This window comes from Macaca thibetana, chromosome Y (assembly GCF_024542745.1).
Source record: "Macaca thibetana thibetana isolate TM-01 chromosome Y, ASM2454274v1, whole genome shotgun sequence".
NCBI lineage: Eukaryota > Metazoa > Chordata > Mammalia > Primates > Cercopithecidae > Macaca > Macaca thibetana.
The window spans coordinates 13,423,856-13,450,279 of NC_065599.1; the positions used below are offsets into that span (position 1 = coordinate 13,423,856).

Here is a 26,424-nt window from a genome sequence, read left to right on the forward strand (position 1 = left end):
AAGGCGCACCTTTCAAATTCAGTCAAAGCATAGCCTTTGCTTCCATGCGGCCACTACTATGGTGTTGACAAAGAGATGTCAACCACTCCAGTGCTGTCTGCCATCTGGAAAACCTCATGATTGCCCAATGAATATCCCATAAGGATAGACTCTTCTGTTTTAGAAAAATTATAGTTGGCCGGGCATGGTGGTTCACAACTATAATCCCAGTCCCTTGAGAGGCCGAGGTGAGAGGATTGCTTGAGCCCAGGATTGCTTGAGACCAGCCTGGGTAGCATGGGAAGACCCTGTCTCTACAAAAAAAAAAAAATAGAAAAGATTAACCAGGCATGGTGGTGCAAGCCTGTAGTGCCAGCTGCTTGGGAGGCTAAGGTGGGAGGATCACTTGAGTCCAGGAGTTCGAGACTGCAGTGAGCCATAACCGCACCATTGCCCTGTAGCCTGAGTAACAGAGTGAGTGCCCTGTCTCAAAAAAACCAAATGTCCATTGGAGAAAATGCACCTTTGTGTGACAGTGATGACTGAATCTCCCCAGATTTTTTTTTTTTTTGGTAAAAAATTAAAGAACATTTTATAATTTTTAATTTTTAGAAATATATAATTTATTGAATTTTATATTCATTGTATCCACTAGTCATGTTGTTTGTTATCAATAAATGGAACTATTGATAAAAATCATTACTATAACACAATAATGATAATGGCAACTTGGTCTCCTCTCAAGGAACTATTGCCATTCATTTTGTTTTTCATCCAGTACATAACATGCTTTGTTGACTTGTAGAAGAATAACCATGTTAGTTATGGAAGCTGACAGGGAGGTATAATTCTAGTAGACATCTTCATACACACTGAAGGGAAAAATAGGTAGCATTACAGACCTTTTTGATAAAATAATGTATTTTTTCTTATTTTTTTTTATCATGGTCTACGAGAACATTGTGTGAGATGCCAAATATTTCATTAAGGTGATGTTCCTTTTCTTTCTTTCTTTTTCTTTTTTTGTAGAGACAGGGTTTCGCCATGCTGCCCAGGCTGGTCTCATACTCCTGGCCTCAAGCGATCCACCCACCTTGGCCTCCCAAAGTGCTGGGATTACAGGCATGAGCCACCGCGCCTGACCAGAGTCACTTTTGTAAAGGCACTAATCCCACATATGAGGCTCCACCTTCACAACCTCATCACCTCCCAAAGGCTTCACCTCCTGACTCCATTACCTGGGGGGTAAGAGTTTCAACACAGGAATTTTAGGGGGACACAAACATTTAGATCACAGCGCTAAACTAGCTCAATTGATCCATAAACCAACCATGAAAGAGCTGAAGGTGTTCAGTCTAAGACACTAATGTCTAAGACACAAAGTCCATGTGAAGGGCGGGAGAGGATCCCACAGAACAAAGCAGCGATTGCGTGTTGTGCAACAGAGCTTGGAGTGTATGCCATAGGCATGAGCACATTTTATTTCTTTTTTAAATTTATTATTATAATTATTTTTTTGTAGAGGTGGGGTCTTGCTATGTTGCCCAGGTGGGTTTCAAACTTCTGGGCTCAAGCACTCTGTCCACCTTGGCCTCTCAAAGTACTGGGATTATAGGCATGAGCCACCTTGCCTGATCTGGTATTTCTTGAGTATCTACTTTGCAGTAAACAACCTGGAAAGTAACATGGTTCCTAGATATATGCAGCTTTCTGTCTAGTGGAAAATCCCACAGCACCTCACCCATTTTCCTTTCCAAACTTTTTAGCTGAATGTCCCTTCCATGTAAAAGTCATGCGCGTACCACTTTTAAAAACGTACATACCTATGAGTCCAGTGGCATAGCCTTTCTCTTTCAATATTTTTGCAAAAGTTGTCTCATTTGTTGGAAGACCTCCAGATGCTCCAGTCCATTGAAGAACACGGTAACCAATGCTGGAAACCATCCCTTTGAGCAATTATTAAGAAAAAGAACTACTGTTACACATTTTTTTTTTCTGTTTGTTATTTATTATTTATTTAAAAATAGAACGCTTGGTAAAAATCTCTCTTACTTAAAATTAAATTGAAAATGGACTTCCTATATGACTTTGCCTAGTGGACTGCATTTTTGGCAGCAAAGTAAATGATTAATTTGTTGAAAACGTTAGTGAGAAGATGGACTTTCCCGTTATGTGCAGGTTATAAGTAATATAATTCAGTGAACAAGGAATAAAACACTTACAATGTTTTTTTTTTTTGTGTTAATTAATTTATTTAGAGATGAGGTCTTGTTCTGTCGTCCAGGCTGGAATGCAGTGGTGTAATCAATGCCCACTGCAGTCTCGATCACCTGGGCTCAAACGAGCCTCCCACCTCAGTTACCTGAGTAGCTGGGACTACAGGTGCGCACCACCACACCTGGCTAATTTTAAAATTTTTTGCAGAGACAGGGTCTCACTCTGTCACCCAGACTTGAGTGCAGTGGCATGACTATAGATCACTGCAGCCTTGAACTCCTGGGCTCAACTGATCCTCCCACCTCAGTCTCCCAAGCAGCTGGGACTACAGGGGCACACCACCATGCCTAGCTAATATTTTTAAATTTTTTGTAGAGATGGGATCTCACTATGTTGCCCAGGCTGGTCTTGAACTCCTAGACTCAAGTAAATCCTCCCACCTCAGCCTCCTAAAGTGTTGGGATTAGAGTCATGAGCCATTGTGCCTGAGCTAAAAATGATTTTATAATTTCATCAAACTCTTGATATAATCCAAAGGTTCTCAAACTTGTCTGCCCATTGGAATCGTGTGGGGAGCTTCAAAATATTCTGATGCCTGGTTATCACCCCAGGGGTGCTAATTTTTATCAGTCTTGGGTGGAACTTGGGCTTTCGGATGGTAGGAATATCCTCTGGATGATTCTAACGTACTGACAAGGTTAGTAGCCACTGATAAAATTTTATTCTGCTCTCTAGACATTCCAAATCTTTACCCAAGGGTTCGTTTGTATGTTTTGAGACAGCGTCTTGCTCTGTCACCCAGGCTGGAGTGCAGTGGCGTGATCTCGGCTCACTGCAACCTCCACCTCCCGGGTTCAAGCAATTATCCTGCCTCAGCCTCCCAAGTAGCTGGGACTACAGGCACTCATCATCACACCCAGCTAATTTTTGTATTTTTAGTAGAGACGGGGTTTCCCCATGTTGGCCAGGCTGCTCTCGAACTCCTGACCTCAAGTGATCTGCCTGCCTCAGCCTCCCAAAGTGCTGGGATTACAGGCATGAGCCACCACACCCAGCCTCTACCCAAGTGTTTTAAAATGTAGGTGTTACGTATCATTATTATTATTATTAAAGTTTTATCATTATTTAGCTATGGCAAGGCCAACAGATCAGGAGATGACTGTCATTGGAGAGATAGTTTATTACTCACAGTTCTTGATAGTTTATTACTCACAGTTTAAGAGGAGGCAGGGGTGAGCCATGCTGTGTGATTATATGGGGAAGCTTCAGGGTTGGTCAGGAGGCAGAGGGAGTGAGGGGAAAGCATGGAAAAAGCCTTTCTTATTTATTGTTTTTCTTTTTTGGAAAGCAATTGGCAAGGTAGGGTAAGTCGGCTTAAGACTGGCCAGTTTGTACAATTTCCGTGGGCTTTCATCTGTAGGGGCTGTCCCTAGAAAGCTGGTACCTGATTCTGGGGGCATTAGGGCAAAGAGAGAGTGGCCCCATATATGAAAACCTCATAAAGGTGATGGTTAGGGGTGTGTGCTCTGGATTGATTGGTTTATCTATGAAAGGTGCACTCCCAAGTGACTTGTTTGCTGTCTCTAAGAACTGGCTAGCCCTGGGAGGGCCAGTCCTGCCAAGGTCAGCAAAGCCCTAAGATGTCAAAGCATCAGAATATAAAAGCTGCCTGGGCACGGTGGCTCACGCCTGTAATCCCAGCACTCTGGGAGGTCAAGGAAGGGGGATCTTTTGAGCCCAGCATTTCAAGATCAGTATGGGCAAGATAGAGAGAGACACTCCCGCCCCACCAATCTCTATTTAAATTAAAAAAAAAACCTAATAAAAAAACCAAAATGTACAAACTAAAAACTATGATTAATACACCAGGCCGCACCCTAGTGCAGTTGAAAGAGAGACTAACCTGATCGAACAGGGTATCTGCCCGTGAGGAAGGCAGCTCTGCTCGGGGTGCACAAAGATGCGGCAGAGATGTGTTGGGTCAGCTTCACGCCGTCCTCTGCGAGGCGGTCAATATTTGGAGTCCTATGGAGGGACACATTAACAGCTTTACTTGTTAAAATTAGACAGGATTTTCATAAGCACAGCTACATGCTACTTAATAGACGGTCTGCTGGTCATTGTAGAGCGCTTCAAGATGTTCTTAGGAATGACCTAAACGTAATGTCAAAGATTTCTAATGTTTTCTGAACCTTTAAGGAAACATCAACTCATTTAAATAGAAGTGAGTGGCTGGACGCGGTGGCTCATGCCTGTAATCCTAGCACTTCGGAAAGCCAAGGCAGGAGGATTGTTTGGGGCCAGGAGTTCAAGACCAGCCGGGCCAACATGGCGAGACCCTGTCTCTACCAAAAAAAACCTACAAAAATAGAAAAATTAGCCAGGAATGGTGGCGCATGTCTGTAGAACCAGCTACTTGGGAGACTGAGGAAGGAGGATTGTTTGAGCTCAGGAGTTCGAGGCTGCAGTGAGCTGTGATTGCAACACTGTACTTCAGCCTAGGTGACGGAGAGACAACCTGTCTCTGAAATAAATAAATGAATGAGTAGATAGAGTGACTAAGTTTCCATAAGGCACTATTGGTACTGAGAGAGCAACCTCAGAGGGAATGCAGAACTGAGAGCCCAGGGCACCTTCTCCGGGACTCACAGTGTTCATGAGAAGGTTTGACTTCATGGACGCCAACACACTGTAAGTGCTACATGAGGGTGGAAGGCTGGAATTCAGACAGGAGGATGGACTAGCTCTAGCTCATGACAGATGGACACACCCGATTTTGGCATTAAGAGGGTGTGGACCCTCCTAATGAAAAGCAGAGCTTTCCAGCAGGGAGGACTGAAATCCCGCGTATGTGCTGGGCTTGGCTAGATGGATGGGGTTGGGAGTGAGACGGAGATCAATATTGGTCTTCCGCTTACAGGCAACGACACTGACGGCTTCTGTATGTTTGTTTGTTTGTTTGTATTTTGAGACTGAGTCCAAGCTGGAGTGCAGTGGCACTATTTGAGGCTCACTACAACCTCTCCCTCCCGGGTTCACGTGATTCTCCTGCCTCAGCCTCCCAAGTAGCTGGGATTACAGGTGCCTGCCACCACTCCCAGCTAATTTTTGTGTTTTTAGTAGAGACGGGGGTTTCACCATGTTGGCCAGGCTGGTCTTGAACTCCTGACCTCCAAGTGATCAGCCTGCCTTCGCCTCCCAAAGTGCTGGGATTATAGGCGTGAGCCACCATGGTCAGCCTGTTTATTTTTTGAAACAGGGTCTCACTCTGCTGCCCAGAGCGTAGTGGTCTGATCACAGCTCACTGCAACCTCAAACTCCTGGGCTCAAGTGATCCTCCCACACCTCACCCTCTTGAATAGCTAGGATTACAGGTGCATCCACCATGCCTGGCTAATTTTTTTTTAATTAAAAAAATTAAAATGTGCTGGGAGTGGTGACTCACATCTGTAATCCCAGCACTTTGGGAGGCTGAGGCAGGCGGATCATGAGGTCAGGAGATCGAGACCATCCTGGCTAACACGGTGAAACCACGTCTCTACTAAAAATACAAACAAATTAGGGGGGCATGGTGGCGGGCACCTGTAGTCCCAGCTACTCGGGAGGCTGAGGCAGGAGAATGGCATGTAGAGATGGAGCTGGCAGTGAGCCAAGATCGTGCCACTACACTCCAGCCTGGGTGACAGAGCAAGACTCCATCTCAAACAAACAAACAAAAATAATGTTTATATTTTGTAGAGGTAGGATTTCACTGTTTCCTAGGCTGGTCTTGAACTCCCGGCCTTCAGTGATCCTCCTGCCTCAGCCTCCCAAAGAGCTGGGATTACAGTCATGCCCGGCTGATAGCATTTCTAAAGCATTGTCCATTATGTACTGGGTGGATAAAAATCATATTTAAAAAATGAAACGAGGACGGGCACAGTGGCTCATACCTGTAGTCCCAGCACTTTGGGAGGCTGAAGCGGGTGGATCACTTGAGGCCAGGAGTTCAAGACCAGCCAGGCCAATATGGCAAACCCTGTCTCTACTGAAAATACAAAAATTATCCAGGCGCGGTGGCAGGCGCCTATAATCCCGGCTACTCTGGAGGCTGAGGCAGGAGAATCACTGGAATCCCGGAGGCGGAGGTTGTAGTGAGCCGAGATCGCGCCACTGTACTCCAGCCTGGGCAACACAGTGAGACTCTCTCAAAAAAAAAAAAAAAAAAAGAAATGAGGCCAGGTATGGTGGCTTACATCTGCAATACCAGCACTTTGGGAGGCTGAGGCGTGTGGATCACTTGAGCCCAGAAGTTGGAGACCAGCCTGGGCAACATGGCAAAACTCCACCTCCATAAGAAATTTAAAAATTACCCAAGCATGATGGTGGGCACCTGCAGTCCCAGAATTACTCGGGAGGCTGAGGCAGGAGGATCACTTGAACCTGGGAGGTCGAGGCTGCAGTGAGCTGTGATTGTACCAGTGCAATCCAGCCTGGACCACAGAGCAAGACTTTATCTCAGATAAACATAAAAAAAAAAAAATAAATAAAATAGAAATAAAAATGAAATGAGCAGTCATATGTAGGATGGATTGAGGTGGGGTTAGTGCTGGCGTGGGAAGAAAGTAACATTAGGGAGTGTTAGAAAACGCAGAAGTGCAGAACTCTTGAAGTGTGAACTGCCAAGATCAAGGGTTATATGCATTTTCAGTGGCTTCTCTTTCTTCTGGTGTCTGCACTGGGGGCACCAGGTGAGTAATTCTCTGTCCCTTGCCTCATGGTGTTGTTGCCATAGCAGCCAATGTCCCCGATGCCGAGGTCGTCTGCCATCAGAAGAAGGATGTTCGGTCGGGAGGTGGAAATGTTGCTGGAAGCTGATGGCACCAAACCTAGCAGCACAGACAGCATCCCGGCCAGCCAGCTCCTGAAACACAACCTGTCAGAGACTGCATCACGCTCCTGTCCATCTCGCTTGCAGAACTTGTGTATGGGGGAAGGTGGCATCACTATGTTAAGAGGTATTGATATTATCATCACATTTCAGAATAGCTTTGAGGACATCTCTTAGGCATTTGATTGTTTTTCTCTGGTTACAATTAACTGATACTGTTGATGACTTTATTTGGCCTTTAAGTGTTTGTTTTTGGATGCTCTAAAGTCTGTTGTTTTAAACTCACGATTAACAGAAAGCCTTGGTGGGGTGCAGTGGCTCACTCCTGTGAGCTCAGTATCTTGTGAGGCCGCAGCGGGTGGATTGCTTTAGCACAGGAGTTCAAGACCAGCCTGCGCAACATGGTGAAAACTCATCTCTACAAGAAATACAAACCTTAGCTGGGCATGGTGGCATGTGCCTGTAGTCCCAACTACTGCAAAGGCTGAGGTGGGAGGATTGCTTGAGCCTGGGAGGTTGAGGCTGCAGCGAGCTGAGATCGCAACACTGCAGGGCAACAGAGCAAAGCTGTCTCAAAACTACGGCAACAGCAACCATAAAAAGCAGAAACAGACAGAAAGCCTGCCTTGGTCATGGTTTCTTGGATGGATCGGGTCCCCAGAACAGCTATTGTCCCTTCTCCGTTGCCTCTTCTTCATTGTTCTTCCTTAAGCAAATTGTGTTGAATACAGGGAATGGGGGCTGGGGTTAGGGGTTGGACCACCCAGCAGAGCAAGGAAGAGACACAAGCTTGGGGCAAGGTGAGACACAGTGAGCTGCTACTTCTGAGTCTATGAAAACCCTCTGCGCATTGCAGCGCGCAGATGAACATACCCAGGACTGACTTCTTTAGCCCACTGGTATCTGAGGAGAAGTGGGTTTGGAGGTGAAGGAGGTTCTAGCCTGGAGGAGAAAGCCCTGGTAGTTGCGTACCCCGAGGGAGCATTTCCACAGGGCTTGGTGACATACAGCCTGCCACTATCATTGCTGCCTCTTTCATCGATGCCACCCTGGGAATGCATGTGGACAGCAGGGCCATAGTGTCCCAATCCCCAGTGGGATGCAGTAAAGATATAATCTGAGTCTCCAAGAAGGTTTGCAGTAGGGGAAACCCTGATTTTCCCTGGAAAACCAGACACCTGGCCGATGGTAGAGGTTGATGCCCACCCGATTTGCCAAGAATTAAATACAATTCCCTCTGAGGCTGCCTGGGACAACATCAGATCAAGGGAGCATGGAGCACATCTATTAATCACGGGTCTCATGCTTCATTCTCCAGATGCAGGATCAATCACTATCAGTGCATTCTGAGAAAGAACCATCAAGAGATCCAGAAGTGGTCAGGCGTGGTGGCTCATGCCCATTATCCAAGCACGTTGGGGGGCCAAGGCGGTAGCATCACCTGAGCCCAGGTGTTCAAGACCAGCTTGGGCAACATGGTGAGACCCTGTCTCTATATAAGAAAGGAAAAAAAGTAAGAAGAAAAGGAAGGAAGGAAGGAGAGAAAGAAAGAAAGATAGATAGAAAGAAAAAGAAAGAAAAAAAGAAAGAAAGAAAGAAAGAAAGAAAGAAAGAGAAAGAAAGAAAAGACTATTAATGAGTGCATATAATTGTATCTTACCAAGAATGGTGCAGACGTAACATGTTGTCTCTATCTCTACTTCCTGTAAGACATAAAGATGTCCACAATCACATTGACAGCAGAAATTGAACTGATTATAAATAAAACAGTAAGTAATTAGAAAGGGGAACTTTGATTCCCGTTCATGATATCAATAGCAAAAATATCTTAAAACAATGACCAAAATGTCATAAAGGAATGCTCTTCCCGAGTGAAAAGGCTTCGAAAATGTTTGATGCTATGTTAAGAATGTAAAGCATGTTTCAATACACAGCCAGATGGAGTCTTCAGAGAAAGAGGAGGAAAGTGATCACAGGGTCTCCATCCCCTTTACCAGCTTTCATAGCCCACGAGTGACGTGGTCAGGGCAGAAGATCGCCAAGTGAGGAGAGAATCCCAGTGTCCGGAAGCAGCTTCTTTTGTCTTCTGCTTCCTGAGCCCAGGGCGAGGGTGATTGCTAATGTCCAGAAACGCAGAGAGAGTCCTGATTTGGAAGGGGGAAGCGGGGCAAGATCAAAGCTTGGATGATACACGAAAGAATCTGAGTAGAGGGTATGAAGATCAGAAATACAATGAGAGGCTGGGCGTGGTGGCTCATGCCCGTAATCCCAGCTCTTTGGGAGGCGGCAGTGGGAGGATTGCTGGAGCCCAGGAGGTGCGGACTCGAAAACAGAACTGGGAGTGTCAGTGTGAAGGAAAAAGGCCTAGAGGACTCGCAGGCACTGAGTGCTGCATGAAGGAGAGAAGCATTCGCCTTCTTTGCTAGGGGCAGGTGCTGCAGGAAGACGGGGCGACCATTGCCCACACTTGGAAATGTTCTGTCCATGGAGGGAAACGGGCGACCCCAAAGCACAGAGGGGTGGCCCCTCAGTCTCTCCAAAAAGTGAGGGAGAGCCCAGGGTGGAGAGCCCAGGGTGGAGAGCCCAGGGTGGAGAGCCCAGGGTGCAGAGCCCAGGGTGGAGAGCCCAGGGTGCAGAGCCCAGGGTGGAGAGCCCAGGGTGGAGAGCCCAGGGTGCAGAGCCCAGGGTGGAGAGCCCAGGGTGGAGAGCCCAGGGTGCAGAGCCCAGGGTGGAGAGCAGGAAAGGAGTGAGATGGAAGATAACAATTAGAGTTGCAGACAGCAAGAGGTCGCCTTCAGGGTACTGCAGTGGTCTCACCCCATGTGGCTTGTGCATGGGACTGAGGACAAAGCTCGGATTTTTCTTTTTATCTTGCCTGAATTCCTATCTAAGGGGTCTGGAGAGTCGTGCACTACAAACCATAAATTCTCATCAGAAGGGTTTCATTTAACTATATATCGTGACTTGCTTTCCAATCTGACTCCGGCATAACATGGGACAAATAAGAAAATCAAAACATTTTACCCCAAAACATGTTTCTTTGCCATATCTTGGAATGGTGCTGTAAAGCTGTCCTTTGTGGGGAAAAATTTGCATCTGTAAAGATGTAAATAATTTCTATTCACATAGAGATTCACATCTTTTTCTTCCAGACCTTCCCAATCCTGAAAAGATTAACTAAGACTCTAGCACCTTTTAAAGGTCTGAATAGTGTCATCTAGTGTCTCTAAGGGCAGCCACTATAAGACTCCAGAAGAACCTTGGTCTCCACAATCTTTTATCTTAACCTGAACATTTCTTTTCTAGGGATCCCAGGTTTGTTTGTTTGTTTTTTTTTTTCTTTTTTGAGACGGAGTCTCGCTCTGTTGCCCAGGCTGGAGTGCAATGGCACCATCTTGGCTCACTGCAAGCTCCGCCCCCCGGGTTCAAGTGATTCTCCTGCCTCAGCCTCCTAGGATCCCAGGTCTTTAGACGAACTCAACCAATTGTCAACCAGGAAATGTTTAAATCTATGTATAAGCTGGAAGTCCCCTGGCTTTGACTTGTTCCACCTTTCTGAACCAAACCACTGTATTTCTTAAATGTATTTGATTGCTGTCTCATGCCTCCCTAAAATGTATAAAACCAAGCTGCACCCCAATCACCTTGGGCACATGTTCTCAGGACCCCCTGAAGACTGTGTCATGGGTCATGATCATTCCTATTTGGCTCAGAATAAATCTCTTCAAATATTCTACAGAGTTCGCTTCTTTTCGTTGAGTGGACGTGGGCATGCCTAGAAGATAAAGAGACAGGAGCGTGCAGATGTGTTGGGTTTCTGCCTCTGAGTAACCAGGGGAGTGACCTGGCCACTTTTAGAAGGGCCGAGCAGCCAGTGAGTGAGGACACACTGGAGCCAGCAGGCACTGAGAGCCTAGAGGTGGCCATGGTGGCTGTCCCGGTGAAACCTGACCAAGGATAGACACAGCTGGTGTGGGAGCGGGGAGGGCAGAGAGGAGGGGTGGGCAAGGTCCGAAGGGCTGCAAAACCCCAGGGTGTGAGTGGGAGAGAAGCGATTGGTTGAGGGATTTCCCCTTATCGCCTTTTAGGGGATGCTGGGAGGGGTGTTTGCTCCTAGCAGGATTCAGGGACAAAACCAGTCTTCTGAGAAAGACAATGAGCTTTCTGAAAGGAAAATAAATCTTGAGGCCCGCAAGTCACTAAGCTAAAGCTGAAAGTCAAGCTGGGAACTGCCTAGGGCCTCTGCCTCCCATTCTAGTCAAAGTCACCCCTCTGCTCACTGAGATGACATGTATCTGATCGCCTCCTTTGGAAAGGCTCATCAGAAACTCAAAAGAAGGCAACTGTTCCTCTCTCACCCTGTCTGTGACCTGGAAGCTCCCTCCCTGCTGACAGTCTTCCTGCCTTTGCTTCAAGCTGTCCCGCCTTTCCAGACCGAACCAGTGTGCTTCTGACATTATTGATGGATGTCTAACACTGAATTGCTACATCTCCAGTAATTTTCCGTCTGTTGAAGAGAAAAAGACCTCAGATATCATTTGTGCTTTGTTTAGAACACAGAAGGAAGGGATAAGGTGTACGCCCTGCTCGTGAGGTTTGTTTGTTTGTTTGTTTGTTTTACCCTAGAGAGCACACACAATTCTCATATTCTAAAAGCAATAGCAAAAGACGCAATTACTTTCCACCAACCTAATGGCACCTCCACCGGGAAATAGATTGATTTAAAATTGTACATGGAGGGAAAACCAAAATGAGCATTTAACACCCTCAGCTTTGCTTTCTGACCTACAATGTCACGCTGCCGATGGTCAGAAAACTGAATAGAAGCAAAATACTGTACAAATGTAATGAGAAAACCCCAAACCACCACCCAATAGGGGAAGACGGTTTGCAGCAATCCTGCCCAGCAGCGGTTTATCTCTGGGTGTGGCGATTTAGTTAAAGTGTTCTTTTTCTAATTTTTCTTTTCTTTTCCTTTTTTTTTTTTTTGAGATAGGGTCTTGCCGTCTCACCTAGACTGGAGAGCAGTGGTGCGATCATAGTTCACTGCAGCCTCAAATTCTTGGGCTCAAGCGATCCTCCCACCTCAGCCTCCCAAGTAGCTGAAACTACAGGCACCTGCCACTATGCCTGGTTATTGATTTTTTTTTTTTTTTTTTTTAAAGTAGAGGTGGGATTTCCTCTTTTGCTCAGGCTGGTCTCAAACTCCTGGGCTCAAGGGATCCACCCACCTCGACCTCCCAAAGTGCTCGGATTACAGATTTTAGCCACCGTGCTCGACCTAATTTTTCTTTCTTCTGCAATGTTATGTATTTATAAGTAAAAAGATGAAATTTTTTCTTGGAGAAAAACGTTAAAAAAATAAAGAGATGGTGATAAAAGCCTTGAATGAGTTTAATTTTGGAAGCTGTGACATTGAGGTGACCCAGAGCCTGGGGCCTGCCCAAGGCCTCTCCTGCAGATTAGAAAACAAATCCCCCTTTTCCAGGAAAGAGCTACATTCCTAGGCCTGTAAGTCACTGGTACTGCTTTATAAAAACAAACTGGGCAATTATTCAGAGACAGAAAAGGGAACGGGGATCTCTTTGTTCACCACACTGCCTCATGCCTGGGGCTGGAGTCCCATTCCAGCACAAACGAACCTTCACAGGACTCACCTCTGCTCCTGGGTTCCCTCCTGAACCCCCGATCAAGAAAAGGAAGGTTCTCTTCCAAAGGAAGCAAGCGTGAAGGCAGAGAGCACTCCCACAAGGCTTTGAGCTGGGAATGATTGACTTTGAGTTTGTTTTTCCCATGTCAGAAGATCAGAGAGAGTAAGGACAGACCGAGCGAGCACAGACTCCCCCTACATCGCAGCATGGGGGAGTCTCAAAGCCACGCCCACGTCTACCAATCCAGTAGTCAGTTTCCTTAGGTTTTTATTTTGTTTTATTTTTTGTAGAGACAGGGTTTCGCTATGTGGCCCAGGCTGGTCTCAAAGCCCTGAGCCCAAATGATCTGTCCTCTTTGGCCTCCTGAAGTGCTGGGATTACAGGCGTGAGCCACCACGCTCTGCCAATGTCCTTAGGTTTTTAAGTGACTGCCTAGCTGTTACACAGGGCGCTTGCTATAATATGATCATATCCAGCCTGGCATGGTGGCTCATGCCTGTAATCCCAGCGCTTTGGGAGGATGAGGCAGGAAGATTGCTTGAGGCCAGGAGTTTCAGAGCAGCTTGGGCAGCAAAGTGAGATGCTGTCTCTTCAAAAATAAAAAAAAATTAGGCTGGGCATTGTGGCTCATGCCTGTAATCCTAGCACTTGGGAAGGTTGAGGCAGGAGGATCGCTTGAGCCCAGGACTTCGAGACCAGCCCGGGCATCATAGCAAGACCCTGTCTCTACAAATAATAAAACAATTAGCCAGGCACGGTGGCATGCGTCTCTAGTCCCAGCTACTCAGGAGGCTGAGGTGGAAAGATTGATCCTGGGAGGTTGAAGCTGCAGTGTCACTCCAGCCTGAGTGACAGAGCAAGACCTGGCCTCAAAAAAAATTGTTTTTCAAGAAGTTATTTGTTTAGTGGTAAATGAAGTAAATAAGAAATAATAAAGATAAGATAAAAAAGAAAAAAAATTTTTTAAGTAAACAAACAAAGAAGTAAAAAGGCCAGGCACAGTGGCTCATGCCTGTAATTCCAGCACTTTGGGAGGATGAGGTGGGCTGATCACTTGAGCCCAAGAGCTCGAGACCAGCCTGGCCAACATGGTGAAACCCTGTCTCTACTGAAAATACAAAAATTAGCCAGGCATGGTGTTGCATGCCTGTAATCCCAGCTACTCGGGAGGCTGAGGCAAGAGAATTGCTTGAACCCGGGAGTTGGAGGTTGCAGTGAGGCGAGATCGCAGCATTGCCCTCCAGCCTGGGCAACGGAGAGAGACTCTGTCTCAATAATAATAATAATAATAATAATAATAAACACTAAAAAGAAAAGAAAAGAAAAAATAAAAAGAAAAAAATAAGCAAAAAAAAAAAAGTGAAAAAAGGATTATTTTCAAGCAGTGCTTGATTTTAAAACAAAAAGATGGGCTGGGCATGGTGGCTCACGCCTGTAATCCCAGCACTTTGGGAGGCCGAGGCGGGCAGATCACCTGAGGTCAGGAGTTTGAGACCAGCCTGGCCAACATGGAAAAACCCCATCTCTACTAAAAATACAAAAATTAGCTGGGTGTGGTGGTGCACACCTGTAATCCCAGCTACGTGGGAGGCTGAATAGGAGAATTGAACCCAGGAGGTGGAGGTTGCAGTGAGCCGAGATTGTGCCACTGCACTCCAGCCTGGGCGACAGAGTGAGACTCCGTCTCAAAAAAGAAAAGAAAAGACAAGACAAGATCAAGGGGGCAGGAAGCAGTTTCTGAGGCACTGCATGATCATTGTGGGGAAGTTACTCTATGGAATGGAAACTTACACAACGGTCCCTATTATTCAACCATCCTTGACTTACAAGGACGGGGTTCCATAGAGTTCCACCTGCTGTCTCTTCACAACTTCACATGCAGCCACATACTGGGTCTGTGAAAAGTCACACAGCCCGCCTGACCTCACTTCCTCCTGACGTGGCTGTGGAAACCACCCTGCTTCCTGGATGAGGAGCTGAAACGCTGGCACACTCCGGCCTGACTCATTTTTACGAGTAAACGGTTTTGATGGCATGTCTCCAAATGAGTATTAGAAGGGGTGTCAGAAACGCGTTCTTTTCCTGCCACAGGTGTGTGCCCTAATGGTAATTGCTTTGACTTTGTGATTTTTGGCAACAAATCTTAAGTCATTTCCTCATAGGGGGCCTAAAGGAATATTTTCATCTATATTTCAATTTGTATATTCATATTTATTACATATAATATATAATAACTTTTGTATATCATACATAGTATAAATGTATGTAAAATGTGTAAATAAGGCTGGGCGTGGTGGCTCACGCCTATAATCCCAGCACTTTGGGAGGCGGAGGTGGGAGGATTGCTTGAGCCCAGGAGTTCAAGATCAGTCTGAGCAACAAAGTGAGATCCTATCTCTAGAAAAAAAATCCAATAATAATAATAAAATAAAATTTATAAATATAATATATAATATATAAATATATAATAAAGCATAATTTTTCTTTATTAAAATATGCATGTTTTTCTTTATAAAAATAATATGCACTTTAAAATATATATGTACATATATGTATAGATACATAAAATATGTACATGTATGTACACATATACATAAAATACATGTTATAAAATGCACATATAAATATAAACATAAAACATATGTAAACATGTAGATATAGACATCTATATACATGTTTATATGTTCACGTCTTTTTATATATGTACATGCATATAATGTATATATGTACATGCATATAATGTATATATGTACATGGATGTATATATAACATACATATATACATAATATATATACATACAAAGCATGTACATCTATACATTAATATATGTACATTTTTTAATAAAAATGTTTACAGTGTATGTATAGTACATATACACATATAAAACAAGTACATATATACATATAACATACATATGTATATGATTTTTCTAAGAAAAAGCATATTAAGGGCTGCTTCTGACTTGCCTGGGGAACATGGTTTGTTTGTTTTATCTGGCTGGTTATTTTGGTGTCTAAATATAGGACCCTCAATCATGGTTGAACAGTCGTATGATGTACGGTTATATATCAAGTCTGTGGCCTACCTCTGAAGTGATGTATTTATGTATTTAGCGACACAATAAAAGCAGATTTTTCTTTTCCAAAGAACTCTGCACTTTAACCCTTAGAATGTTAAACATTTTGGTCCAGATTGAGTTTTTACTACTGAATAAAATTTTCTACTGTTTCATTCTAAAGATACAAGATATCTTTAGAAAGAGACAAGGCTGGGCGCGGTGGCTCACGCTTGTAATCTCAGCTGGCACACTCTGGCCTTTGGGAGGCCGAGATGGGAAGATCACTTGAGGCCAGGAGTTTGAGACCAGCATGGACAACATGGCAAGATCCTGTCTCAATTTAAAATAAAACAAAATAACAAAATATAGACTGCAATAAAATATAATACAATACAATACAAGTAAAGACAAAAGAAAAAGACGAGGAAGCGCCCATGCGAGACTGACAATGTAGCCTTTGATTCTCTTCCCGCCCTGATCTCAGCCCCGGGCTGCGAGCCTGTGTTCAGCGTTTTGCCTGGGCCCTGTTCCCAAACCCAATTTCGCTTTTCACCTCCAGTATCTCCTCAATGTTCAGTGCATGTGCCTTCAGCAGCGCTAAGATAAGAATCTAGTGTGGATGCCATGTCTCCCATTTGGTATATCTTTCCTTGTTGCTTTTTCTTACGCATTACGTTTCGAAATCTCCCATGTAAAATCTGTTCTTGATATTTGCACTGATTATTATCATTATTATTTTGAAAGGAAATTACTTTTAAAACATTGACAGGGACTTGTTTGAAAAGACGCAGTTTGGCACAAAAGAATACGCCCTGGAGCGTCTCTGCACGTGCAAAAGCCGGCCTGTGAGAAGAAGCCCAAGGAAGGCCAGTTACCTGAGATGCAGTTGTGTCAGGGCGACAGCGGCTGGATTCAGCAGGGAGGCTGTTCCTTGGAAGAAACGTCTTCTGCTTGCCAAAACAGACACGCACAGGCTGTCTCGGCAGCACCGAACGGCTGGCTCACGCATGTGCGTAGCTGATTCACTCTGAAAAGCAGCAACAGGAATTCCGCAGAAACCAAGTTAGGTTGTCCCAGGAACAGATCAGGCAAGTCCCCTAGGAATGTACTGCTGGCTCTTTCAGGCGTCCACAAAAGACCTTCTGTTCTATTTGCAGAACCTCACTCTCAGGGAAGGAGCCCAGACATCTGGTGCTGAACACGGAGTTTTTCAATGGCAGGAAGGTGGAATCCCTTCTGGCTTTTGATCTAGACAGAGTGCATTTTCCAAAATGGAAAAGTGCTTCTCTTGAAATTCATCTTGAATAATCACTCCATAGCCCTTAAATTTCATGCCTTTTTCTTTCCTTTTGCTATTTGCCTCAAACATAAAAAGAAGACAGAAAACGATTCAGGTTACACTTGCAACTATGACTGTGCGTACATAGCCGCAACTATTACCATATGTGTACAGCTGCTGACCCATGTGACTCTGTCACTATCACTTCTGTTTAGCTCTGTGCACCAGGGTGTTTTCTCATCTATTTGCCAGGGAGCGCCATTTCTGTTTTCATATTGAGGCGGAGCATACATTGCAGGCAACGTTAGATGTAAAATGAATCACTTCAAGGACTTTTTTTCAAATAAGAGCTGTCTGCACACTTCTACGTCTTGACTCACAAAAATATTCATCCTAATGCATTTATAGTCTCCATAGCCTGAACATTGCAGAGTTTGGATTTGAGACCCCCGCTTGCCAAATAAGCCGTCTTACAAACCTGTAGCTCCATGCATTCTTTGTGAGTCTGACACATCAGAAAGAACAAAGCACAGGCTCCATGGGCTTAAGAACACCTAGCACTCTAGGCCAAGTCTACTAGATTATGTTGCTCTTGAGGGAAGGCTGTCAACACTCATACAGTTATTTTTTGCACAAGTTGAACATCAAGGAGATAAAACCAGGATCCAAATTGGAACTCCCAGGTTGCCTGACCTTCAGCCTGACTTTCTGTGTTCTGGGATGAGGCATGGTTACGCCACTACCCTACTATTACATTTGAGGAGGATGATTCTTTATTGTAGGGGCCGTCCTGTGGAATGTTGAAAAACATCCCTGGGCTCCATTCCCTAGAAGCAGGGAGTGACCACCACCTTCTCCCCAGTCGTGACAACCAGAAATATCTCTAGTCATGGCACAATGTCTCCCAGGGTGCAGAATCACTCGGGTTGAAAACACTGGTGTTAAGGACGTACTTTGCAGATGACTGGAGAACACTTAATTACGATCATGCTGGGTAAGCAATTTCAATTTCTTTCTCATACTCCCATGTCCTTCAGAGCTGGTAGCAGAATCAAGTTCCACACCTGAATCTCTTAGCACGAACGTTATACACCAGTACTTGCCAGCTGCATTTACAATGCGAGCATTCCAAAAGAAATACTCTCTTAGCATCAAGTAAACTCATTTATTCTTTTTTTGTTTTTTTTTTTTGAGACGGGCTCACTCTGTTACCCAGACTGCAGTGCAGTGGCACAATCACTGTCACTGCAGCCTTGACCTCCTGACTCAAACGATCCTCCCACCTCAGCCTCCTGAGTAGCTGGGACCACAAGCACACGCCACCACATGTGGATAGCTTTTTTTTTTTTTTTGGGAAAATGGGGTCTTGCTATGTTGCGCCCTCTAATCACTAACTCCTGGCCTCAAGCAGTCCTCCTGCTTCAGCCTCCCAGAATGCTGGGATTACAGGTATGAGCCACTGTACCCAGCCTGACAATACATATTCTTTAGCAAAGTTCAGATCCCTACCATAATCCTAACCTTGTCTTCTGCATGCAGCTTTCATCTCTGAACAAGGCGGATATTCACTTTCCCTTGACTCCAAGTTTAACTACAAAGTAAATTGATCTCATTGTTATCTTGGGCACCATGCTAGAATAAGCAAAACAAATACAAGACAACAACAACAACAGAAGTGTAGCCTGTGAGGTTAGAAGCAAGATGGAATCGGTCATGTTCGATTTCTCTCATTATTTATAATTCTGTAAAGGTGGTTTCATCCATCTTTCCCAAACAACCACTTCATATTCCACTCTAGCTGGAATGTATTTATCCTGGGCTATGGTTTAAAGTGTCACTGTAAAGGGTGACCTAAGGAGCCACTCCTTTTGGGCAGAATTCCTTCTCTACCTGGCCACCATTTTCCATATTCCTTGCACAGTTAATACTTGAAAATATTCAGCCATAACTTAAAATTTTCATATGGGTTGCACACAAGAAGACAATCTTGAAATCCGTGTTTCTAAAGTAGTTGCTTCAGCTTTGACATCATGAAGAAAAAGAAATGCCCATGCGGGTAAAATGGATGGTTTGCCCACATGAGAAAATGTCTTATATAGGGTGATGTATTTTTAAGAAAACCTATGAAAAGCTATTTTTATCTCAACTATCATCGTCTACTTTGAACAGAACCTGACTTAAGAAAAGGTTGGCTGGGTGCAGTGGCTCGTGCCTGTAATCCCAGAACTTTGGGAGGCTGATATAAGATTGCTTGAGCCTAGGAGTTCAAAACCAATCTTGGAACATAGTGAGTCCTGGTCTCTAATAATTTGTTTTTTTTAATAAAAATGTTGCTCTTACTATTTTATGTCATAAGTATCAAATCTTTTCTAATCTCTTTGGACTCCTAATCTCTCATCCATTCTGAAGATGTGCATGTCAGCATGCATCTAATTTTAAATAGCAATACATTTCTTACGTTGCACATATATTACATGCCCTAAATCAAGAGAAGTCGGTGGAGAGGTACAAAAATACCATTGGATAGAAGGGATAAGTTCTAGTATTTGATAGTACAGTCGGGAAATTATAGTGAACAATGATTTGTCCAGCCTATGACACAGTGAGACCATGTCTCAAAAATTAAAATGAAAACAAAACAAAATAATGATTTGTTTTATGTTTCAAAATAGCTAGAAAAGAATTGTAGTGCTCCAAACACCAAGAAAGTATGAATGTTTGAGGTGATGGATACCCCAGATTCCCTGACTGGATCATGACACATTGTATGCGTGTTTCAAAAGATTACGTATATCCCCAAAATTTGTACACAGCCAGGTATGGTGGTGCACACCTGTAGCCCCAGCTACCATGAGGCTGAGGCAGGAGGATCGCTTAAGACTAAAAGGTTGAGGCTGCAGTGAGCTATGATTGTACCACTGCACTTTAGCCTGGGCAAAAGAGTGAGGCCCTTTCTCATGAAAAAAATGTACAATGATGATATATGAATTTTAAAAAATGAGATGGGATTTTCCCCTTGACCCCCTTCATGGGCAGGAACTGGAGTGGCTCATTTCACTCAGCCTGCAGTCCATGGATGACTAAGTGTTAACAGCCCAGCAAAGGGTCAGGGTCACAGCCTTCTGCACCCACCCTTTTTGACACCTGAGTTCTTGTTTGGCATCCAGGTGCTCACAGGAATGGATTGAAGGGTAGTGTATGCAGAGGGTTTTACCGGGCGATGGATGTGGCTCTCAGATGGATGTGCTCTCAGCAGAATGGGAGTTGGAAAGGGGATGGTGTGGGAAGAAGATGATCTTTCTCTGAAGCCCAGTCATCTCTGGCTGGGCTCCCATCTGAAGCTGCACCATCTGAAGTTAGCTTCTATTTGTAGTCTCCGACGCTCAGCCACTTGTATACCTAACGCTCAGCAGCTTGCATCCCTGACTGCTTGCATCAGCTGCTTGTGTTGCTCTGCCAGCGGAAGTCTGGTTTTCATGGGCACAGGATAGCGGTCAGGGTAGGCCAAAAGGGCAATCACTTGGGTTGAAAAATGGGTTCAGCTGTTTTCACTTAGGACCAAGTTTCCAGGCTTGAGGGTGGAGTTTAGCCAGGAGCCCAGGTGTTCTGTATCATTTCCCCCCTCTGGAGAGGCACATCTAACTGCCGTTAGGAAATGGATGACAACCAGTCTTAGCTACTTCCTGCTGAAAGAGGGCGCTGTTTGGGGAAAACGGCAGTCAGATTCCTCGCAGAGGTCTACCAATGGGTCCCCAGCAAAGGCAAGCCATCATCTGAGGCTCCAGCTGCCTGCCCATTTGGAGTCTTGATGGCCTCTAGGTGAAAGAAGAAATAAGCTTTACAAGGTTAAGTAGGCATGGGTCAAACATGTGTATTATACAAAGAAAGAATCCAGTGCCAAACATCTCAGAAACAAGAAGTAAAACTTGCTAACAGCATTGTACCCCAAGCTGCCTCACCCTGGTGAAAGAAAGTAAACCTCGTATGGGTGCAGTTAAACTTTATGAGACAGTAAGTGCTCTTGCCACATCTGTAGGAGTTAACAGGTGAACCTTAGAAATTCTGAGGTTTGTGGGCATGCACGGTGGGCAATAAAGCTTCTGCCTCTTTCTTGTGTTTAAAAGACCAAGGTGGTCATTCTCAGGATGTCCTCTAAAGTACTATCTGGTCCCAGGGTCTGTTTCTGAGTATAAACGGGAGGTGGAAAAGTGTGTTGGTTGCCCAGTCTGAAAGACAGAGAATTAGGCATCCCTCAATTCCCTTTCTTCTTTCAGTGATAACTTGGGGTATGAGGCAGAGAGGAAGTGGGCATCCCCCTTTCCTCTTTTATCTTTTCATCCCCAAGTCCCAGCAACCTTGACAGGTGCCACCCATGGGTGCCAATGTGGCTTGCACCCATGAAGCAGGGAGAGCCTAGAGAATAGGAATTATTTGCATTCACCTATGCCTCTACCTCCCTTACTGTTGACAACCTTTGAGTTTCCTGGGCCTCATTTATGCCATAGAGTATGGCCTCCTTCTGTAAAGTGGGGGTTTAATTGACAGGAATTGGTCCTGCCTATTTACACTGTGCCTGTTGCCTGGCTCAGATCTGGTTTTCCTTTCTAGGGCCTCAACCTGGAGCTTAGAATTGAGTTTGAGACCAAAAAAAAAAAAAAAAAAAAAAAAAAAAAAAAAGTATTTCAGGGGCTGCAGAGATTTATTTAGATCAAGTCCCAAACAGGCCTTGCCAAATTTACAGCTAACAGCCCACAGAAGATGCTCCTCTGTCGTTTCCCTATCATAAGCAGAGTGCTGACGTAGAAAGAGAACTCTCTTACTTGGAAAAGAAGAAAAACAACTTAAAGTGCATGGTGGGGGTGGGGAACATGGGGAAAGAGCCTCTTGCTCTTTGGAAATGGGTTCCTTTGATCACTGTATCCCTTCCCCGGTTCAGACTAGTTAGACTTTCATGAAGGGAAAGAGAGCCAACATTCATTTTACCTGAAGACAAGAGAGAGGTAGCAGGGTCTCAGAAAAGAGACAGATCCAACAATTCCGCATTTTAACCCACGCTTTGTTGTATCCTGGACAAGCCTCCAAATGAAATGGGATTGTTCCCTTGACCCCCTTCATGGGCAGAAACCGGAGTGGCTCGTTTCACTCAGCCTGCCATTCCTGGACAGCTAAGTGTTAACAGCCCAGTGAAGGGTCAGGGTGACAGCCTCCTGCACTTGCCCTTCTTGACACCTGAGTTCTTGTTCAGCATCCAGGAAAAATATGCTCACATGAGCAGATTGAAGGGTAGTGTATGTGGAGGACTTTATTGGGCAATGGCTGTGGCTGTCAGTGGAATGGGGGGTTGGAAAGGGGATGGTGTGGGAAGATGATGATCTTTCCCTGAAGCCCAGCTGTCTCTGGCCGGGCTCCTCTCAGAAGCTGCATTGTCTGAAGTTAGCCATGTCTATCTGTAGTCTCCGATGCTCAGCCGCTTGTATCCCAGCCTTCAGCAGCTTGTATCCCCAACCACCTGTGTTGCTCTGCCAGCTGAAGTCTGGTTTTTATGGGCACAGGATAGCGGGTGGGACAGGCCAAAATGGCAACTATTTGGGTAGAAAAAAGAGGTCAGTCGTTTTCACTTGTGGTCTGAGGTTCCAGGCTTGAGGGTGGAGTTTAGCCAGGAGCCATCCATTCTGTACCAAAGAGACATAAAATAAGGTAGAAAAAGATTAAACAAAACTGAGAGAGAGAGAGAGAGAGAGAGAAGTGTCTGAACTCTGAGCGGCAACTTCAAAAAACCAGGTAAAGAGTCCCATTAGGACAATAAAGAAGGAACCCAAGTTCATTGTAAACCTACAAATCAGGATGACTAAATGCTCCTTCTAAGGTCCAACGCTGAATTTATACCAGCTCGGGTCCACAAAGAATAGAAGAGGAGACGTAAATGGCAAGATAAAGGGTGAAATCTTCTTCCTTGGTGTGTGCTTTTTATCTCATCTCTAGCCTATCCCATCTTTATTTTATGTAGGGAAAAGAAAGAGAGATCAGACTGTTACTGTGTCTATGTAGAAAGGGAAGATATAAGAAATTTCATTTTGACATGTACCCTGAACAATTGCTTTGCCCTGAGATGCTGTTAATCTGTAACTTTACCCCAGCCACGTTGCCTCAACCTCTTTGCCCCAATCTTGAGCTCACAAAATCATGTGTCGTATAGAATCAAGGTTTAAGGGATCTAGGGCTGTGCAGGATGTGCTTTGTTAACAAAATGTTTACAAGCGGTATGCTTGGTAAAAGTCATCGCCATTCTCTAGTCTGGATAAACCGGAGGCACCACGCACTGTGGAAAGCCGCAGGGACCTCTGCCCTGGAAAGCCGGGTATTGTCCAAGGTTTCTCCCCATGTGAGAGTCTGAAATATGGCCTCGTGGGATGAGAAAGACCTGACCGTCCCCCAGTCTGACACCTGTGAAGGGTCTGTGCTGAGGAGGATTAGTGAAAGAGGAAAGCCTCTTGCAGTTGAGGTAGAGGAAGGCCACTGTCTCCTGCCTGCCCCTGGAAACTAAATGTCTCGGTATAAAGCCCGATTGTACATTTGCTCAATTCTGAGATGGGAGAAAAACCGCCCTGTGGCGGGAGGTGAGACATGTTGGCAGCAATGCTGCTCTGTTATCCTTTGCTCCACTGAGATGCTTGGGCGGAGAGAAACACAAATCTGGCCGACGTGCACATCCAGGCATAGTATCTCCCCTTGAACTTAATTATGACGCAGATTCTTTTGCTCACAGGTTTTCTTGCTGACCTTCTCCCTGTTATCACCCTGCTCTCCTGCCGCATTCCTCTTGCTGAGATAATGAAAATAATAATCAATAAAACCTGAGGGAACTCAGAGACCGGTGCCGGTGCAGGTCCTTGGTATGCTGAGTGCCGGTCTCCTGGGCCCACTGTTGTTTCTCTATACTTTGTCTTTGTGTCTTATTTCTTTTCTCAGTCTCTCGTCCCACCTGACGAGATATACCCACAGGTGTGGAGCGGCAGGCCGCCCCTTCAATTTTATCTTTATCAAAGTGGGGCATCTCTTAAGGCGTGAGCCATTGGCATTGCCTTATGCATAGCTCCTCCAATCCCATCACAAGCCTTCACATATTAATTACATCAACTCCTGCTGGAACTTTTCCTCTTAATGGCTTTATGGCTGACTGACATTCTGGATTTGCATTTTGATAAGCCATTATTTCTACAATAACTTTTCGGACGTTATCATCTGCAATGGATTTTTGAGCGGCATCTTGCAACCTTGCCACAAAGTCTGGATATGGCTCTTTAGAGCCTCGTCTGATTGAATTAAAAGAAGGGCAGGAGGTTTCTGGGTCCTGAATTTTTTTCCCAGGCCCTGAGGCAAATAGCCCTTAGTTGTTCAATAGCCTCATTCTGCATTATTGATTGTTGATTAATAGTGCTCCAATTTGGACCTGTTCCTAGCAATTGGTCTGCATCTATGTTAACAGCAGGAGAAATGGCCTGATTTTTCCGTACCTGTTGTTGTACTCCATCCATCCACCGGGTTTTAAACTGTAGAAACTGAGAGGGTGAAAGGGAAGATTTAGCCAAAATTTCCCAATCATAAGGAATAAGCCTATTTCCATGAGCAATGGAATCTAATAATGTTCTCATATAAGGAGAGTTGGGTCCATATTGTTTAACTCCTTCCTTCATGTCTTTTAACATTTTCATGGTGAAAGATTCATATCTAGGCTCAGTTCGGACAGACGCTCCTGCTTGACTCCCTTTCCCGGCCGGTATCGGTTGTAAAATTACCGGGTATTGCCATGCCTCCAAATCTCTCTGTTTTCTGGCTGTGTCAATGGTTTCTTTAGGAGGACAAGTTAGAACATTTGGGGGGAAATGTTATAATTGTGGTCAAATCGGTCATCTAAAAATGAATTGCCCAGTCTTAAATAAACAGATAAATATAAAGAGCCACTGGCCTGTGTCCAAGACGTGGAAAAGGAAAACGTTGGGCTAAGGAATGTTGTTCTAAATTTGATAAAAATGGGCGACCATTGCTGGGAAATGGGAAGAGGGGCCAGCCTCAGGTCCCGCAACAAAGTGGGGCGTTCCCGATTCAGGATTCAGCCGTTTGTTCCTCAGAGTTTTCAGGGACAACGACCCCCACAGCAAATCCCACCACTTCAGGAAATCAGCCAATGACAACAATACAACAGCTGTCCCCGCCGCAGCAGGCAGCACAGCAGGAGATTTCTGTTCCACTCAAATGATTTCTTTGCTCCCTGGAGAGCCCCCACAAAACATTCCTACAGGGGTATATGGCCCGCTGCCAGAAGGGACGGTAGGCCTTATTTTAGGAAGATCAAGTCTAAATCTGAAGGGAGTCCGAATTCATACTGGGGTAATTGATTCAGATCATAAAGGGGAAATTCAGTTAGTGATCAGCTCCACTGTGCCCTGGAGTGCCAATCCAGGCGATAGAACTGCTCAATTACTGCTTTTGCCTTATATTAAAATTGGGGATAGCAAAACAGAAAGAACAGGAGGGTTTGGAAGCACCAACCCTGCCGAAAAAGCTGCTTATTGGGCTAGTCAGGTCTCAGAGAATAGACCTGTGTGTACAGTCACTATTCAGGGAAAGCCGTTGAAAGAATTAGTGGATACTGGGCCTGATGTTTTTATGATCGCCTTAAATCAATGGCCAAAAAATTGGCCTAAACAAAAGCCTGTTACAGGACTTGTCGGTGTGGGCACCGCCTCAGAAATGTATCAGAGTGCTATGATTTTACATTGTCTAGGACCTGATAATCAGGAAAGTCCAGTTCAGCCTATGATTACTTGTATTCCAATTAATTTATGGGGCCGAGCTGAGACTTGTTACAACAGTGGCATGCAGAGATTACTATTCCAGTCTCCCTATACAGCCCCACGAGTCAAAAAATCATGACTAAAATGAGATATCTCCCTGGCAAAGGACTAGGGAAAAATGGAGAAGGCATTAAAGTCCCAATTGAGACTGAGGAAAATCCAGAAAAAGGAATAGGGTATCCTTTTTAGGAGTGGCCACTGCAGAGCCTCCAAAACCCATTCCATTAACTTGGAAAACAGAAAAGCCTGTATGGGTAAATCAGTGGCCACTACCAAAACAAAAGTTGGAGGCTTTACACTTATTGGCAAAGGAACAATTAGAAAAGGGACATATTGAGCCTTCATTTTCGCCTTGGAATTCTCCTGTGTTTGTAATTCAGAAAAAATCCGGCAGATGGCGCATGCTAACTGACTTAAGAGCCGTTAATGCGGGAATTCAACCCATGGGGCCTCTCCAACCCGGGCTGCCCTCTCCGGCCATGATTCCCAAAGATTGGCCTTTAATTATAATTGAG

At 44.8% G+C, this 26,424-nt stretch overlaps 1 protein-coding gene across 4 annotated transcripts in view; it reads right to left on the reverse strand.

The window, feature by feature from the left end:
- LOC126947231 (arylsulfatase L) overlaps positions 1-16,826 on the reverse strand; it is a 32,069-nt gene extending 15,243 nt beyond the window's left edge. For 2 of the 4 annotated variants that reach the window (XM_050777949.1, XM_050777948.1), the window contains exons 1-5: positions 16,651-16,826; positions 8,727-8,769; positions 6,950-7,111; positions 4,100-4,221; positions 1,803-1,925 (exon numbers count right to left, since the gene is read on the reverse strand). In XM_050777949.1, coding sequence (XP_050633906.1) covers positions 1,803-1,925; positions 4,100-4,221; positions 6,950-7,111; positions 8,727-8,749 — 430 coding nt within the window. In that variant the 5' untranslated portion in view covers positions 8,750-8,769; positions 16,651-16,826. Of the gene's footprint in view, positions 1-1,802; positions 1,926-4,099; positions 4,222-6,128; positions 6,419-6,949; positions 7,112-8,272; positions 8,551-8,726; positions 8,770-16,650 lie in introns of those variants that run through there. The other 2 variants (XM_050777951.1, XM_050777950.1) reach the window with 2 other exon arrangements.
- Positions 16,827-26,424: the final 9,598 nt, after the last annotated feature.